Source organism: Furipterus horrens, unplaced genomic scaffold (genome assembly GCF_987537825.1).
Source record: "Furipterus horrens unplaced genomic scaffold, mFurHor1.1.pri manual_scaffold_7, whole genome shotgun sequence".
Classification (NCBI taxonomy): Eukaryota; Metazoa; Chordata; class Mammalia; order Chiroptera; family Furipteridae; genus Furipterus; species Furipterus horrens.
In genome coordinates, this window is record NW_028327177.1 from 141615766 (window position 1) to 141632064 (window position 16299).

Genomic DNA, 16299 nt, shown 5'->3' on the forward strand with positions numbered 1-16299 from the left:
CTGGAGGAGGAACAAACTGGGGGGTGGGGGGGTAACGGAATCCGTGGCTTTGCTCTGCAGACACTGGGAGCCTCACACCTGCTCAGCCGTCCATCCTCGCCCCCTGCGACTGCCCTGGGCTGCAGTGGGTGTGAGGCCCCGGCCGCAGAAGGTCAGGGCAGGAGGGGCTGGGCAGGCTTCCACTGGGACAAGGGGGCTGGGGTGGCAGCTGAACCAAAGCAACAGCCAGGGCCCCTGCCACCTCCAGGCCGCTGGGCCTCTTCTCAGTCGCAGAGAAAGGGACAGAAGTAGTGGGTGGGCAGAGAAAGGGCCCGGGCCCGGCCCTCCGAGGTGCTCAGCCCAGAGGGCTAATGCTACTGCTTGACAGTCCCCTGCGGCCCCACCGCCAGCGGGGAAGCTACAAGGCCTCCCGACTCCGGCCTCAGGGAGTCTGCAGGGACCACCGAGGGGCCGTCAGGGATGGCAGAGAATGCCAAGACTGCCTGTCCAGCCCACTCGTCACAACTCGCAGCTGTCAACACAGACCAGCGCAGGGTCCCGCTAGGCTGGGCCGGGGTGGGAGACGTGGTGTGACTGGGGCCCCACGAGGAGAGAGCAGTAAGCCACCCCTTCCAGAAGGGCCCGCTGCAGAAACAGAGGCTTCACACATGTGCAAAACGCATTTGGTCAAGATCAACACCGGGTTTGTCTTTTCCATTAAAAAAAAAAAGGAAAAAGAAAGAAAAAGGGAAACAAACAAAAACAGTAATTGCTTTCTGAAAAACAAAACTGAGAACTCTTCTCGCTCTGCAGGATCAAGAAAGGGATGAATACTGGTTTATACAATCCACTGTTGCATGTAGCCTGAAAATAACACTTTTCATTAAAAAAAGAAAAATCAAGAAGACCGTGACCACTGTCTGTGCTCCGGGGAGCTTGGATTTACCTGCCAAAAGTAAAAAGTAAACTCAGGTCCATGGATGTCTTTAAAAAACGCCAAACCGGCTGGGCCGTCAGCAGGAGAGTCCTGGGGGCGGGATGTGCCCGTCTGCCCCCACAGCCCTGGCTGCCCGCCCAGGGCCCCCGGGGATGTCCTGCACAGGGGGGCCTTGCTGTGGGCTCCGCCCGCGCCGGGAGGGCCGGGCACCTCCGAAGTCCAGGTCCGCGGGCTCCCGGGAGGGTCAGGGCCCGGCCCCGCCCCCGCGCGGGGCCTCACGTGGACTCCAGGGTGTTGAGCGGGAACAGGCCGTGGCCGGCCGGCGTGGAGAAGTGCAGCTGCTCGCTGGGCGGGCGGTTGTCACACGGGCTGCTCAGCCCCAGCGTCCGCTCGAAGTCCAGCAGTTGCCCCATGAAGTTGAAGTTGGGGGAGATGTTCGACTTTTTCCTCTTGACAAAGTCATAGGCGTCGTTGAGTGACAGGTTCATCTTCTGCATCAGGTAAGCCACGGTGACCGTCACCGAGCGGCTGATGCCCGCCAGGCAGTGCACCAGGACGCCGCACTTCTTGGAGCGCGCCTCGTCTGAAACACACGGGCGCCGGGTCAGGCAGGGCTGGGACAGAGGGCGGCACGGTCGCCGGCCGGTGCTGCCCGACTCTCAGAGAGACCTGGTGAAGCCCCACACGGGCGGGACAGCTACCTGGGGCAGAGGCCGAGAGCGTGACCGTGGAGACCACGTGTCGGCACCAAGGCCCTGGACACCCTTGGGCCTCACCTGGCTCGTCTATAGAATGACCCGCCCCTATTCCCAGGGCTCTTGCAAGGACCCGAGAGACCACCACGGCTACAACCACTGCTGGTCCCAGTGCTGCTGATGTGTGTGCAGGTGGGCTGCGGGGTCCCCTGCACCCTCGCTCCTCCGCGCCGGTGCTAACAGGCTAACTTCATAAATGAAGACTCCAGCACAGAGGCAAGGTGACAAGCCCAAGCGCACAGAGGGTCCTCCTGAGTCATAGCGCCCACCATGGCCTGCTCGTGACATGGGGGTGGGGGCTGGGCTTGTTCTCCAGGTGCACCCCACGGGCTCCCCTCCGCAAGGGGGTGCGTCCCCGCCTGCAAGCGGCTCTGCCCTGCTCGAGCAGCCAGGCACTGGGGTGAGGGCCACGCTGGAGCTGTTGCAAGTGGGGTTTGCTTACGTGGGCTCCCACTCCACTTCCTAGCTCCCCGCTGCAGGCCCCACACACGCCGCGGGCGGCTCTCAGGCTCCTCTGCTCACACAGCAGAGCTCAGCACACACACGCCGGTCAAGCTCACACGGAACCTCTCAGTGTCGTCATCGCCCCTTCCCTGGACCCCAGGACAGCAGCCCCTCTGTCCACAGCTGGGCCAGGGACAGGGATGAACGAAAGGCAGCCTGGCCCTGGGCCCTCAAGGTCCCCTCCTCCGTGCCTGGGAGCTCACTGGGGGCCAGGCGTCCCGCGGGCACTCGCCCAGGGCACTCCTCCACCACAGCCCACAGGTTCTCAGACGGGCCCCCCTCTGGTGCTCACGGCCCGCACCTGGCAGGGCTTCCCCTCCCCACCCCCACTGGAGGGTGCCCAGGACTTAGCACGTGGTAGGCGCTTACTCCAGACTCGGGGACTACGTGGGGGTAAGACCGGCAGGGGAAGGCAGGCGCTGCGGCTTCAAGCGGAGCTGTGTGGTCTGACCTTGAGATCTGGGGCAGAAGGGGTGGCAGAGACAAGCCTCCGGTGGTGACACGCCAGGATACGGGCACCGCCGGCCCCCAACCCACTCCCGGGTGATCCAAAGCGAAACCGCTTCCGCTGGCTTTATTTTTAGCCCTCTCAGGGTGTGGCTGAGCGCGGGGGGCTGGTGCTGGAGCCGGTGCCACTGCACCCGGCGGTGCTGGGGCCTCAAGTCCTTCACCTGTGAAATGGCGACTAAGGCACCCCCCCACCCCGGACACACTGTTCTGCCCCCTCCCCAGGTGTAAGGGGCTATCCAGAAGGGTACAGGCATCCATAAGCCAGGCGCAGCCCTGGAGAATCTGGGCACCCCTCCACTCCGCACGCTTGCTGGGGGACAGCACAGATGCCGAGGCAGCCCCAGAGCCCAGGGGACCGGGTCCTCCCGGGAAGCCCCAGCCCCTCCCCCAGGCCTCAGCTTCCTTCCTTCCTCCCTGCCGCCTAGCTTTGGTTCCCAGTAAGCGGATGAGGCGGGGAGGCCTCCCACTTCCTGTTATTAAAGCTGGCCCAGCCCAGCTGACACCAAAACGCCCTCCACCGGACACAGGACAGCCGCCAGCAGGAGACTCTGCCCTGGCCACCCCCCCTCCCTGCCCCCGGAGGCTGGGCAGAAACAGTGGGTCACCGGGCTCCGAGAACCCAGCACTTCCATGCACCCTGTGCTGCCTCCCCGCACCCTGGGTGCGAGGGGAGGCCAGAGAAGAGGGCCGGCACTCCGAGAGCCTGCAGCTGGCTGCGGGGGACGCCGGGTGGGGGGTCAGAGAGCAGGGCACACTGCTCTCTCCCCAATGTTCTCTCCGTACCCCCTAGACTCCAAACAAGCCCTACTGGCTGTGGGGACCATCCGGGGCCCCTCACTCCGACAGGCGCCATTTGGGGCAGGCCTTCGGCGCCAGGCCACCCCCAGCCCCCTCGGGCACACGGTGACAGCCCCATCCTAGAGACACATGCCCCGCGGCGTGATGCCGAGCTGGTGAGACCTGTGGGAGGCCTGAGAGCGGCGGTGCCCCAGCGTGCGCAGCCCCACGCAGCAGAGGGCCGGAAAGGCCCCGGCCGGCCCGCAGGGCCCAGGAGGCGCCCCTGGGGACCGACTGCCGGACCCCGGGGGCCTCGGTGACTCACAGCGGGCATGGGTGCGCCCACGGGCACATGCCGGCACATGCAGGGCGCACACAGGCCCCGACAGGCCCAGAGGTGCCCCGCCAGGCGCGGGCGACACCCAGAGTCCCGTACACACCTCGGCGCGCCCGCCCGCCCACCCTCCGCGCGCGGAGCGCAGCAACGCCTACCGATGAAGCTGATGGCCTCGGGGAAGAACTGGGAGAGGTTCTGGCTCCAGTGGTCAGAGATGGGGATCTGCTTGTAGGTGAACTCGCCGCCGTGCTCGAAGGCGTTGGGCAGGTTGGGCGTGACGTTGAGGATGTACTTGATGCCGTACTTGCCCAGCACGTCCAGGTTGGTGGAGTCCTTGGCGCAGCCGAGGTAGAGGTAGGGCAGGATCTGGACGGGGAAGGCCGGCTGGCTGGATGGCGCGGGGCTGCCGTCGGACTCGGTGGCGCTGCTGGGCAGCTCGCGGTCCGACTCGCCGTCCGAGCAGTCGGAGCTGATGCGCAGGCCCCCCAGGCCCAGCACGGAGGCGGGCGGCGAGCCGCTGGGCGAGGCTGGGCTGTCCACGTTGGTCTCGCAGTGCTCCGAGTACTCGGTCTGGAACTTGTTGAAACCACCTGCCGGGCCAGACAGGGCTTGGGTGAGAGGCTGCTCGTGTCCCCGGCCCAGATGGGCTGCCCAAGGCCCACAGGGCCACGGGTCCCCGTGTCACGCAGCAGAACAACAGCCGACACGGGCCACGCCAAATGCATCACGCGTGTGCCTTCTCCTGTTCCTCCACGTCTATCCTATGGCCCACTTCACAGATGAGAACACAGGCGCAGGGGGTGAAGGAACGCGCCTGAGCTCCACATCAGTGTCCGTAAGGTTTCAGGGCCTCCGCCGCACCACCAGCCTTAGGGCACTTGAGGACAGGCTCCTGCTTATCCCTCTCCGGCAGCTCCTATGTGCACCTGGCACCCACGGGTGCCCACTCATGGCTAAGTGGTAAAGGAGAGCAGACAGTCCCATCTCAGGCCAGCACCTGTGGGTGTGCAAACCTCTCGTACGGATGAGACTGCAGAGGCCAGAGCCGTGTCAGCTCAGGGACAGAGAGGGCCGGGCCCCCTGGCTGGGAGTCAGGAGCATGTCCCCCACCCCAAGCACAGTCAGGGAGAGTAATGTGACAGTACTGGCTGGTCTTTTCCCCCCGATAAGGGCAGGTTCATAAAAGAGGTCCCAGTTTCACCTCTTCAGAATCCCCCACTTAGAACACAAGACGCCCCCAGCCTTGGACTCAGGGAGCAGGAGGGCCACTGGGGGCTTTACAGGGACAAGAAATGGGGACCGCTTGGAGGAGGCATGGGCCCTGCGCCCGAGGGTGCCGCAGGCCTCCCCTCCCCTTGCCTCCCCGCCTGCCCGCCCGCTGCCAGCGAGAGGCCATTTTGGAATGTTAATTGGAAACACCGGCTGCAGCCACTCGCCCCCCAGTGCTGCCTCCCCCTCCTGCAAGCTCCGGGCAGTAGGCTGGGGACTGGGGGCCCCGGGAAACCAGGGCCAGGGCAAGGGACACTACTCACAGCCCCAGCCCAGAAGCCTCCAAGAGGCGGCGATCCCTTGGGGAGATACATGCGGGAATGCTGCGAGTCCCCCAATCCAAACGGTCCCTGTGCCCTGGAGGCGGGGTGGTGCTGAGAAAGGCTATCAGAACCCTAGACTTTCAGGGACATGCATTCCAGGCTGGAGGAGCTGGCCTTGGGTGCCCTGTCGTCTTTTCGGGGGGCGTCCCAGGAGGGCCCCCTCCCTCCTCTGGGGCAAAGCTGGAAGCTGGACGCTGCCTGGGAGCCAGCAACAGTTAAGAAGGGAAAGCCAGGCGGGGAAAAGTTTGTTGGGCCCTCCGGAATCGCACCTGGAAAAGGGTGCAGAGGAGCCCCCACCCCCAGGCTACACGGCGGGGGCAGGGTTCCCGGGAGGGGCGGACGCGGGCCGGGGGCGACGTGGCGCCCGCGGGACCCGCTGAGCGCGTGGAGAGAGAGCGGCCTGCGGCGGGGGCGTCCCTAACCGCGCGCGGGGGTCCCCGGCGCCCTCACCTTGGAGGTAGTAGGCCTGGCAGCCGTCGTCGCGCAGCTTCTGCAGGAGCAGGCCGAGCACCGAGGCGGGGGCGCCGGGCTCGGGCTGCCACTCGGCCGTGGCCTCGTCGTAGAGCAGCACGGTGGCCGCCTTGCAGCGCGTGGCGAAGCGCTCCTTGTCGGCGTGGTTGGGGATGATGGAGCGGATGGGCAGGTTGCCCTTGCGCAGGCGGCGCAGCATGAGGCCCGGGATCGCCAGGTTGATGGCCGTCTCGATGTGCGACGACTCGAAGAGCTCGTGCGGGCGGCAGTCGAGCAGCAGCAGGGACGCGCCGCCGCGCGCCTCCAGCTCCTCCTGCAGCCACTCGGCGCTCTTGCACGGCATGGCCCCCGCGCCCGTCGTCGCGCCCGGCCCGGTGCCCGCGCCGGACCCCGCACCGGGATCCGACCCCGCCCCGCCGTCCCCAGCCGCCGCCGTCCCCGAGGCCGACATGTGCGCCCGCGCTGGGGGGCCGCGGAGCTGGTTTTTCATGGGGAGCGCGGGTGGCCCGGGGCCGGGGCCGGGCAGCCCTGCCCAGGGACGGCGCCCCGGCCGCGCGGGCCCCAGCCGCGTCTCCGGGCGCCCGCCTCCCGCCGAGCTGCGCACCCGCCGCCCCGGCCTCCCGGCCTCCGTCCCGCCCGGCCCTCCGCGCGCGCCGCGGCCTGACAGCCCCAATTAAACAGCGGCTCGAGCGGCCGCGCGCTGAGGCGTCCTCCGGGGGGCGGGGCCGCGGGGCCGGCGCCTGGGCTTAAAGGAGCCGCGCCTCGGCCGCCCCTCCCCACGGGGTGAGAGGGCGCGCTTCCGGCCCCGTTTGCCGCGGCCCTCGCCCCGGCTCAGCGCTGCCGTGGTCTCGGCTGGCCCGGAACCAGCTATGACCCGCCTGGAGGGTCCGGCCACGACACCCTCCTGGGTCCTCTGTACCCGCTGTCCCAGCTCTACTGCAGGGCGCTCTGGGGGCGTCTGCGCCTGGCATCCCCTCGCCACATTAACAGAAGCAAAGTTCCCCGGGGATGGGGCGGTCACGCGGAGACCACTTCCCCTCCTCCTGTATGTCAACCCCATTCATTCATTTTCTCAGCGAGTTCATTCAACAACAGGACATTAACCGCCCACTACGTGCCAAGCACTGTGCTTAGGCGGTCACCTGTTCAGGTGACGGCGTAAGTGCCTGTGAAGACTACAGGCTCGGAGACCTGAGAGAGGTCTCACCCGAGCATGCCTGATCGGAGATCAGCACCTAGGCGACTGGCGGAGTAGGACGGCCCAGGCCCGCGCCACCCACGGTGGGCAGGGGTGGAGAAATCCTGGAAAGGACCTGCCTGGGGAGGAGAGAGCGAGCCCTTTAAGACAGCTTTCCAAGCAGGGTGGTGACAGGCGCAGAGTGAAGCGCCACGTGACTTTTCCACAGGGGCGGGAGGGCGGGGGAGCGCTCCTCCACCTTCGGCTTATTCTCCTACCGCCCCTTCCCGAGCACCAATCAACTTTTCAGGTAGGCGGGAGTGCGCCGCGCGGATGGCCAATCGCGGCCGAAAACGGGTGTGGAGGCGGGGGCGGGCTCGCCGCCGGTCCCACCCAGCGCGGGAATGGGCGGGGTCTCCGCGTGCCGACTCTGCCCGCTCGCTGGCGGGCGGGGCGCAGGAGGTGAATGGAGCCGCAGGTAGCGCTGGAACAAAGCGGCTCGACTCGAGCGGCGCGCGTGCGTGGGGCCGCTCTTTTCCTACGAAGTCGAGGAGATCGCGGCTGGACCCGTGGTTGGTCTGGTCCGTGCACTGCCGGGATGTGCCCTCCCACTCTGCCCGAGGCTAGTCGGCTCCCCGGCTGGAGGGAGCGGGGTCCCCTGCCACCCGGACCGTTTGAGCTTTCTGCGGACCCGAAGGCTCGGAGAGGGGAGACCCTGGCGCAGTTCCGCTCCCCGCGGTGTTCCCTGCGAAGGATGTCTGCCCGCGGGGTTTCATCCCGGGCCACAGGGCTGCCTCGCAAAGAAGCAGGGGTCTCTCCCCCAGTCGCAGCCCCACGAGGACCGCAGCATGGCTGTCGGAGGTGGTCTCATCACCCAGCGCTGCCCTGGCGTTGCTGGGCACAGCCTAGCTCCCTGGGGGCCCGGGACCCGTGGGAAGGGCTCGCAGGGCGGAGAGGCCCGCACCGAGTCTGCCCTGCCACTTGGCGCCGCGCTGTGTGGTCCTCACCCCTCGGGCCCCCTGTTCCAGGTGCAGGAGCCGGCTGGCCTGGACAGCACCCAGCCAGTCCATCACAGACCTGGCCCTGAGCAGGGTGCCTCTCAGAGGCCAGGCCCCTTGGCTGGCAGCCCAGGTGCCGGCCGTCAGGGATGGAGGCAGCAGGCACAGAAGAGGCCCGAGCTGCTCGGGCCTCGTTCCTGGGGAGCTGGCTGGGGAGCTTCTGCCACCGCAGTGCCTGAGGGGGACCTGGCCCCTGCTCTCACTCTAGTGGGGGCGCTACTGAAATGGGAACCTCCCCTGCAGCCCCACAGCCCCGATCCGCCATGCATGGGGAAGAACCACCCTGGAGAGAGGAAAGGAGGCCCTGCCACCCTCACATTAGCAGTGGTGGCCCCCTTGTGCCCACCCTGCACTCAGCCTGGCCCCCATCTCCCGGATTCCTGAGTGAAGCCCTCCCTCCGGCCTTGAAGAGCTAGATACAACGTGTAAAATGGGCCTGGAGGGCTGCCCTTGGGTGTGTGGGGCACGGGGCAGGGGGACACAGAGCCCTCTGACTTCCAAGGCCCATGGTCAGCCAGCGAGAAGCTAGAGCTGTCCCCGCCCAGGGTCTTGCACTGCGACAGGGAGCCTCCCTCCAGAATGCTGGGCCAGGCAACCTGGTGCCCTGGAGAGGGCTTTGGGGTCAAAGTCACTCCCCCTTTTCAGGAATGTGGTCTTTCCGGCCCGGGTTCAGGCCCTCTCTCACCTGCAGCCCCTGTTCACCAGGCCCACCCCCCTCCTGCCACCTCTGTCATCGTGGCTCATCCGGGGGCAGGCCGGAACCCTGAGGCATGTTAGGAGCTGCCCTCCCTGTCGGCACATGTCCAGCCCTGGAGCCACACAGAGGAGGGGCCCCCCTAGCAGGCGAGGCGAGGCCGTGAGGGTGGCAGGCTGCCCGGGGACGGAGCAGATGGGAGCTGCTGTGCACCCCTATACAGGGAGCAGGGTCACAGAAATAGTTTAAGCATCTTAGAAGCGGACTTACCTTTTCCCATTGGTGTCCGGGGGTTTCTAAGTTTTGAGTGGCGTATGCCCAGGAGGAGGAGGAGGGGAGGAGAGCCAGTCAGTCCCCTGCCCTCCTGCCCTAAGAGGCTAGCACACATTTAGGGTGCCAGCTTCCAGGAGGGCAGCTTTCCAGGAAGAGTCCATGTTCCACCCCACTGTGAGTGCAGAGCAGGGGCAGGGGTCACACCCTCCAACCCACGATGCCAGCCTCCGCCCGGGGCAGCTCCGCCATGCTGGGGAAGCTGTGCCATATCAGAGCCCTGCCTGAGACCCAGACTGGGGGTCACTCCGCTTGCTTCTGAACCTTGGGACAGCTTGTCCCCGTCCCTTGGTGAGGTGCCTGCCTGGGTTGCAGTCAGAACAGGTGATGTCTACGCAAGGCCAGGAGTGGACTGTGAAAGGACTCCTGGCTGTACACAGCCACACATGCATGTAAGGACACATACAATGCATAGACCTACCTATTGATCCATATAGGCTTATAGACACGTGTGAGTATGCAGAAATAACACAGATACAGACCTGTGATCGAGGGCAGAAATACACGATACTGTACATAGGTGCACACACACTCACCATTCCACACACACACACACACAAACAGACCCTGCATGTCTGGGCACTTGCCACTGCTGCTGGAGGGCTTGGTACTGACAAGTGGGATCCATGCCCCGCTCCCCCAGCGCTCCAGTCACCTGTGCTCACCGTGCCCTGTAGGCTGGTGTTGGGATCTCAAGGTGACAAGCTCTGGATGGAACGATGAGGGGCTGCCAGGCTCTGGGTGATGGCAGAATGGCACGGGGAAGCTGTTGCCTGGGACAACGCTGGGGCTGGGGAGCCTCGTGCCTGTTCATCCTCTCCATGCCCTGCCCAGGTGTATGGGGCAGAGGGGGCAGGAAGATGGGGCCCTGCGGGGCAGGTGGGAGAGAGGGTCACACCCCAGAAAGTCAGAGAACAAGACCTGGCAGGGTGGCAGCTCGGGCCCAGGAGATCAGGGAACTCCCCACGCCCCTGGAGAAGGCAGAGGGGGGAAGAGTGAAGACAGCCTCCCCTCCGTGTGTGCTCAGACCTTTTCTGAGTACTTGCCCTGGGCCAGGGAGTATGTGGGGCAGTGAGTGGGACCCGGAGGAGGATTAGACCGGCAATTCCTCCTTCTCCCAGCTCCCCACCCAGCAGTGACAGCGGGCCCTTGGCCCACCTTCCCCCGTGGGATCCCCGTAGCCACTCTCCCAGCCACATACCAGCCCACTGAGACCAGCCAGAAAATAGAAAACAGAACATGGAAAATAGAGGACCAATGTCACCGCTGCGCAATGCTTTGTCCCCAGCAGACGTTACTAGTCAATCACAGCACTTTCTTGCTGAGCCAAGTGCTGGCCTCAAAACCCTTCCCTGACCAGTGACAAGGGACATGAGACGTATTCACTGAGGCCTCAACTCGGACCCAGACCAGCCATGGCCTCTCCACCCCACCCCCAGCTGCTTCTGCGCCCCAGACACAGCACATCCTCCTTCCCTGCCCCCACCCTCTGAAATCAGCTTCAGCTCCTGAGGGGCTACCACCCCAGGAAGACTGCCCTGCCTGACCTCAGCCGGCGGCTCCTTCACCCAACACTCCCCTGTGGGGCACCCTGTGCCACCCTCTGCCCACTTAAGTGCAGTCTGGCCGGCAGGGGTCTGGGGTGTGACTCCCAGGCCTTCCTCACTGCCCCACCTGCCCTCCATTCCAAGCGCCTGTTAGTACAGGTTCCCCTAAGAGGGATGGGGAGCCTCGGCGGGTGGCTCCGTTGGTTAAAGCATCGTCCCAATACCCCAAGGTTGTGGGTTTGGTCTCCAGTCAAGAATCAACCAATGATGTATCAACAAGTGGAACAACAGATCAGTATTTCTCTCTCTCCCTTCCTCTCTAAAATCAATAAGTTAAAAAAAAAAAAAAAAAGACAAGACATTTAAAAAATAAAAACCAGGAGGGACAGAGGTCTGCTAGGTTGGTTGGCCTGGGCAAGTAAGCCTTTCAAGCCCTGCTCAGGGCCGACTTGGGACAGGGGCCAGCAGGCCTGGCTTCGGCCCTGGCACCAGCATCACATCCCCATCCCTGCCTTCACCCTGGGCTCCCCATTGAGGTGGGGAAGCTGAGGCCTAGGAAAGGAAATGTCTGCTCCAAGGGCCTGGCTCCAGCCCGTGCCAGTTACTCACCCACTGGGCTGGGCTGAGTCACGGTGGCCCGGTGATGGGAAGGAAGCACCGTAAACACCGGCGAGTGGGTGGGGTAGTCTGGGGGAGGGTGGATGTCCCTGCCTGGGGCTCCCAGCTGTGCACCTCCCACCCCAGGCTTTGGGCTGCTAGGCAGGCACACAGCTGACTGTCTCAAACCATGCTCCCTGCTGGCCCCGTGTCCAGGCTTTGTGCCAGCCTTCGGAGGGCTGGTGTGAACCCGCTTGACAGATGGGGACGCTGAGGCCTGCGGTTACAAATCAGGCTGCGGCAGGGGGCTGGGCCCAAGCACGGTCCACCGGGAGACCGGTGGGGGCTCTACCAGCTGTTCGCATGTCTGGGGTGGCGGGGGCCACAGCACAGGGGACCCACCGGAGACACAGGCGGCCACCCACCCCACCCTGAGGGCTGCTCGGGCCCCCGAGGCGCTGTCAGATGCCCTTTCTGCATCTGTGGGGCTGGTCCTTCCCAGGACCTGGTTTCAGTCCAGCGTCTCTACCGTCTGCCCAGTCCAGGCCCTCTTACCTCCCCCCAGACCCGCTCCCCAGCCTGCTCTCAGCTCACCGCTCCGTCCGACCGTCCACCCCTCACTGCGGCCACGGCGATCTGTGAGAACGTGAAGTAGGCCTGGCCCTCCCCTGCGCCGACGCCTTCCACGGTTCCCAGCACAGAGTCCCCCTCTGGGCCAGCGTGGCTGTCGGTGACCTGGCCCTGCCCCTCTCCCCACCTCCCGGCCTCCTCTGAACTCTGCCCCAGCCCAGCCCCTGGTCGTCCTGCCTGCTTTCCCGTCAGGGTCTTTGCATGCATGGCTCCCCTTGGGGAACCCCCCTCGCCCAGCTCTCTCCTCTCGCTGCCCTTCAATCCCCCAGAGCCAGAGTGGGCACCTGGGAAGTGGCTGAGCCAGAACCGGAACCCCGGCCCCCTTCAGGGCTCTTGTAGTCAGCACGTGGTCCCGTGACTTAGAGTGCAGTTGGCCCTCCCTGCCACACGGGGTGAATCTGGATCTCACCTGCGTTCCCCACTTGGGCCTCCGCCTGCCCTGCATGGCCCGGCCGGCCCCGCGGTGAGGTTCACTGTTGCTGGAAGGCTCCCACCGTGCCCGGCCCCAGCCTCGGGCGGTAGGGAGGCCGCAGTGCCTGGCTCGGCAGGGGCTCTCCTGCCCGCCCCAGGAGCCGATCATCCTCCCTGCTCAGGGGTCCCTGGAGCCTGAGCAAGCCTGGGTTCCAGTCCTGCACGCCACCATGGAGGAGGGGCTGGGCTGCGTGGGGGCTCTGACTCAGCTGGGAGCCCCTTCGGCTGGCACTGAGGCCTTGGGGGGCCAGGAGGGGCTGTTCAACCGCCCCTGGACGATTTCCGTGGGGCTCAGAGGAGAGTGGAGTAGAGAGGGGAAGCCCAGCCGGGCCAGTTCCCTGCCCCAAGCCCAGGTGAAGGCCAGAGCCCTTTGCTCTTACACCCCGTCCCCAGAACATTTATCTGGGATCACATCCCCTCCCTCTTAGGACACCCAGGCCTCTGGGCAGCACCCCATGAACCCACACAGGGCTGACGACCAGGTCACCCTGGGCCCCCTGCTCCAAGCTTCTGACCCTTTGGAGCCACCTCTGCCAGGAAGCGCCTGGATGCCCGGGGGCTGGTGCAGGGGCGGGAGGCAGGAGGGCACCGTGGGCAGGCATTCCCAGCCAGGGGCAGGGCGAGGGCAGTACTGGCGGCGGGAGAAGGGGACCCCGATCCTGTCCTTGCCCAGGCAGCCCGCGGTTTGGGTTAAGAGGTCCAGCAGCAGCCGTTCCGGAAAGCACAGCCAGTCCGACCTGTGAGGCTGGGCGGGCGGAAGAGGAAGGCTGGGCATTCCCGGGGCGCCTGGCGGGCGGGGGTGCCAGAGGCCTGGGCTGGCTCTGCGTTGGGTGGGCCCAGAGGCGGGTGCTGGGAGGTCTCTCCGTAGCTGCCAGGCCTAATGGCCTCATTAGCTCCTGCCTGCCGCCCGGGCCTGTCTGATCCTCTCCCCACCGGCCCGCACAGCCCTGTTTTTCAGGAATCCCTCCTATGAGGCATTGATGGTGACAGTGACGGTAACCATGTGGCCACATGAGGCTGGGGAAATGTCCTGGGAGCCAGCTGGCCTGGTCCAGGTGTGAGGTTGCTAGGGCGAGGCCTCAGCGCCCAGCCCCGTCCCAGGTGTCAGGCTCCCACGTGGCCTCAGCTGCTCACACCTGCCTGGGGCTGGACCGGTGGCGTTTCAGTTCCCAGGTAGGCGCGCCCAGGGGCAGCACCAGGAAGCAGTCTGGGGACCCTCCTTCCCGGCCTGGCCCCTCCCAGCCCTATTCCTGCCATAGCAGCACATGCTCCAAGACCTGGGAGACTCCCTTCCCGCAAAAAGACGGGTCTCCTGGCAGGGGTAGGGACAGGGTAGACCGGGGGCAGCTGTGCCCGCTGCCCCGCCCCAGCCGTGGCTTCTGCACTCTCCCACCAGAAGACAGCCCCGTCCTGACCCCCATCTCCACATGGGAGGACAGGGGCGGTGCAGAGCCTGGGGTGGGCCGGGATGAGGTGCTGAGAGGGCTCTTTGGCCACAGCCAGCACCCTCCCTAGATGTCTTCCCAGGGCCCTTCGCAGCGCCCCCAGATGCACCGGGCCCAGCCCACGGACTCAGGCTGGGGCATGGGCAGGAGTCCCCGGCCGTGGCGCCATAGGAAGTGAGGCTCCAGCAGAGCTGGGGACACAGTCTGCTGCCCGCTGCAGAACTGGGTGGCCCCTCAAAGGGCTGCAGCCTGTCCATCCACAAAGTGGGGCAATACCTTCTGCCTAGCTAACTCCCAGGGGTGCAAGGCAGCCAGGTGGGGTCTGCACAGGAACTGGCAGGGGGAGGGTGCTCTTATGCCTAAGGAACTGGGCACAGAGCCCCAACCACGCCCACGCACTGCAGGTGGCAGGAGTGACCTTGGCCTGGCACAAGGCCAAGTGCTGACCACCTGTCGGGCCCTGCTCTGGGCCTAGTGGGACAGTCCTGTGTGGCCCTCAGATGACCAAGATGTGAGTGTGCCCTGTGTATTAGAACAGGGCATGGGGTAGGTGTGGGGGGCAAGAGGGGGAGATTGGGGTGCTTGACCTAGAGACCTGGTTCTAATTCTGACTTGACCACCAGCCTCCCCTCTCGGGGTCTCAGCTTTCCTCTATAAAGTGGGTGCAGTACATCAGGCAGGACTTGTGTGAGGCAGGAAAACACCACGTGGGGGCTCAGCCCCCTTGCGCCTGGGCAGGGGGGTGAAGGACCCCCACGGGAAGGCCACGGAGTCAGGGTGGAGTGGGCTCCAGGTAGCGATGCTGGCCCCAGTCGGGAGAGGAGGGGAGGGGAGACAGAGCGGCATTTCTGAACCTAGAGCCAGCGGGTGGTGGCCCTGCCCCGAGGCTCCCCTGGCGGGGCGGTGGCACGGACTCTCCGGATGCCTGGGCTCCGCCCGAGCAGGCCCCGTCCTGCGGGGCAAGGCTCTGCCTCTGTGCCCACACCTGCCCACCCATCTGCCTGCGCTCCCACGAGGAAGGGGAGGGAGGAAATCAGTCACCCTCCTTCACTGTCACCCATTCAGTTGCCACCCTTTGCTCAGGCCCCGCCAAAAACAGCCCTGCTCTGACCTCAGGGATCTTTTCCCGTCGGGGGCCTTTGACCCAGGCCCCCCGCCTTCTCAGGGCTCCTGCTGCAGTGTTGTCCCAAGTGGGGTCCCATGCACGGGATGCCAGGCCTGCCAGGTGCGCGGTGACGGAAAGGCTCCCATGGTCAGACGTCTGGGAAACGCTGTGAACCCTGCTGCCCAGCAACCCAGCACAGCAGCGTGTAAAAGGCTCTGACAAGGACTGTGGGCACACAGCTGGCCTCACCTGGTCCATCTGGCATTTCCCAGACTCGGGACCACAGCGTCAGTGTCTCACACGACCCCCACTACAGCTTGTGGGACCGTGCCCTCAGCAAGGCCTTATGCTGCCGGTAGCTATCCCCACCACGCTCTCAGCTCCGCTTTGCAGTTTCAGATGAGCAGCTGCGGGTCATCAAGGAGGCCGCTCTGAACCCCTCCGCCTTCCCCGGCCACTCTAGGGGCCCCGAGGTCCGCGGTGCTGCCCCAGTGGGCTCCGCAGCCCTGCTGGCCTGGCTCCTGGGGGGGCTGGATTAGATGGGCGCCAGGGAGCAGGCTGGAGAGGGACAAGATGAGCCAGACGCCTGGCCACGTGTCCCCAGCCGGCCTCAGCCAGCTCTTGGCCATGCCCAGCTCCTGTTCTCTAGCTTGAGGCTGCACACGTCTCCACGGGGGCCAGACAGGGTGTCCCCCACCCCCGCACCGCTCTCCAAATAGGGGTTGCAGATTGCCCCTCCGCACGCCCAGGCCCGAGTTGGGTTACAAGCCCTGAGGGTCTCCTAATGAGTTCCACATGCAGCGGATGCCTCGGAGAGGAAATGGGAAGGGGCTGGGGACGGGGAGAGGGGCCGGCGTGGGGACTGGAAACATGTGTTTTGGAGGAAGACCGGGAGAAGGGAGGGGAGGGGGCAGGGGCAGAGGGGGCAAGAGCTGGGGAAGCCTTGATCTCCGAGGGTCCTACCTCCAGGTTGATTCCAGGCTCCCAGGCCCCTGCAGGAGACTCCTGGCCCATGGTCTGCAGGGCTGTGGGGGTGGTCAGAGACCCCTGAGGAGGCCCAGGCTTCTTCAGGCAGAAAAGCCCCAAATCCCTGGCCCCCTTTGGCTGGGGTTCTGAGCCAGGCACATGGGAGGGGCCGTGGCACGAGGAAGCCCCACCACAGCCAGTCGGCCAGCACAGCTCGCTGGGTCAGACCCAGCCCTGGGCACAGCGAGGCCTCTGCCCCCCTTGGCTAGCAGGTGGGCAGGGAGGCCTGCCTGTGGGTTGGCTGCCCCACCCTCACTCCCTGCCCAGTGGGGGCCAGGCCTGGGCTCGGGTTGGCCTGGCAGCTGGAAGCCTCATTAAGGAAAGGCTGTGGGGAGCCGCGGGGCGGGGGTGCTTGGT

The 16299-nt window shown here is 65.7% G+C and overlaps 1 protein-coding gene across 1 annotated transcript; it reads right to left on the reverse strand.

Annotated features, from left to right (window-relative positions):
- Window positions 1-996: 996 nt before the first annotated feature.
- DUSP7 (dual specificity phosphatase 7) lies at window positions 997-7220 on the reverse strand. Its single transcript, XM_090284852.1, has 3 exons — window positions 5842-7220; window positions 3955-4389; window positions 997-1499 (listed from the first exon to the last, which is right to left on the reverse strand). Exons 1-3 carry the CDS (start codon window positions 6350-6352, stop codon window positions 1192-1194), a joined length of 1254 nt encoding a protein of 417 aa, XP_090140978.1. The 5' UTR covers window positions 6353-7220; the 3' UTR covers window positions 997-1191.
- Between the last annotated feature and the right edge of the window lie 9079 nt (window positions 7221-16299).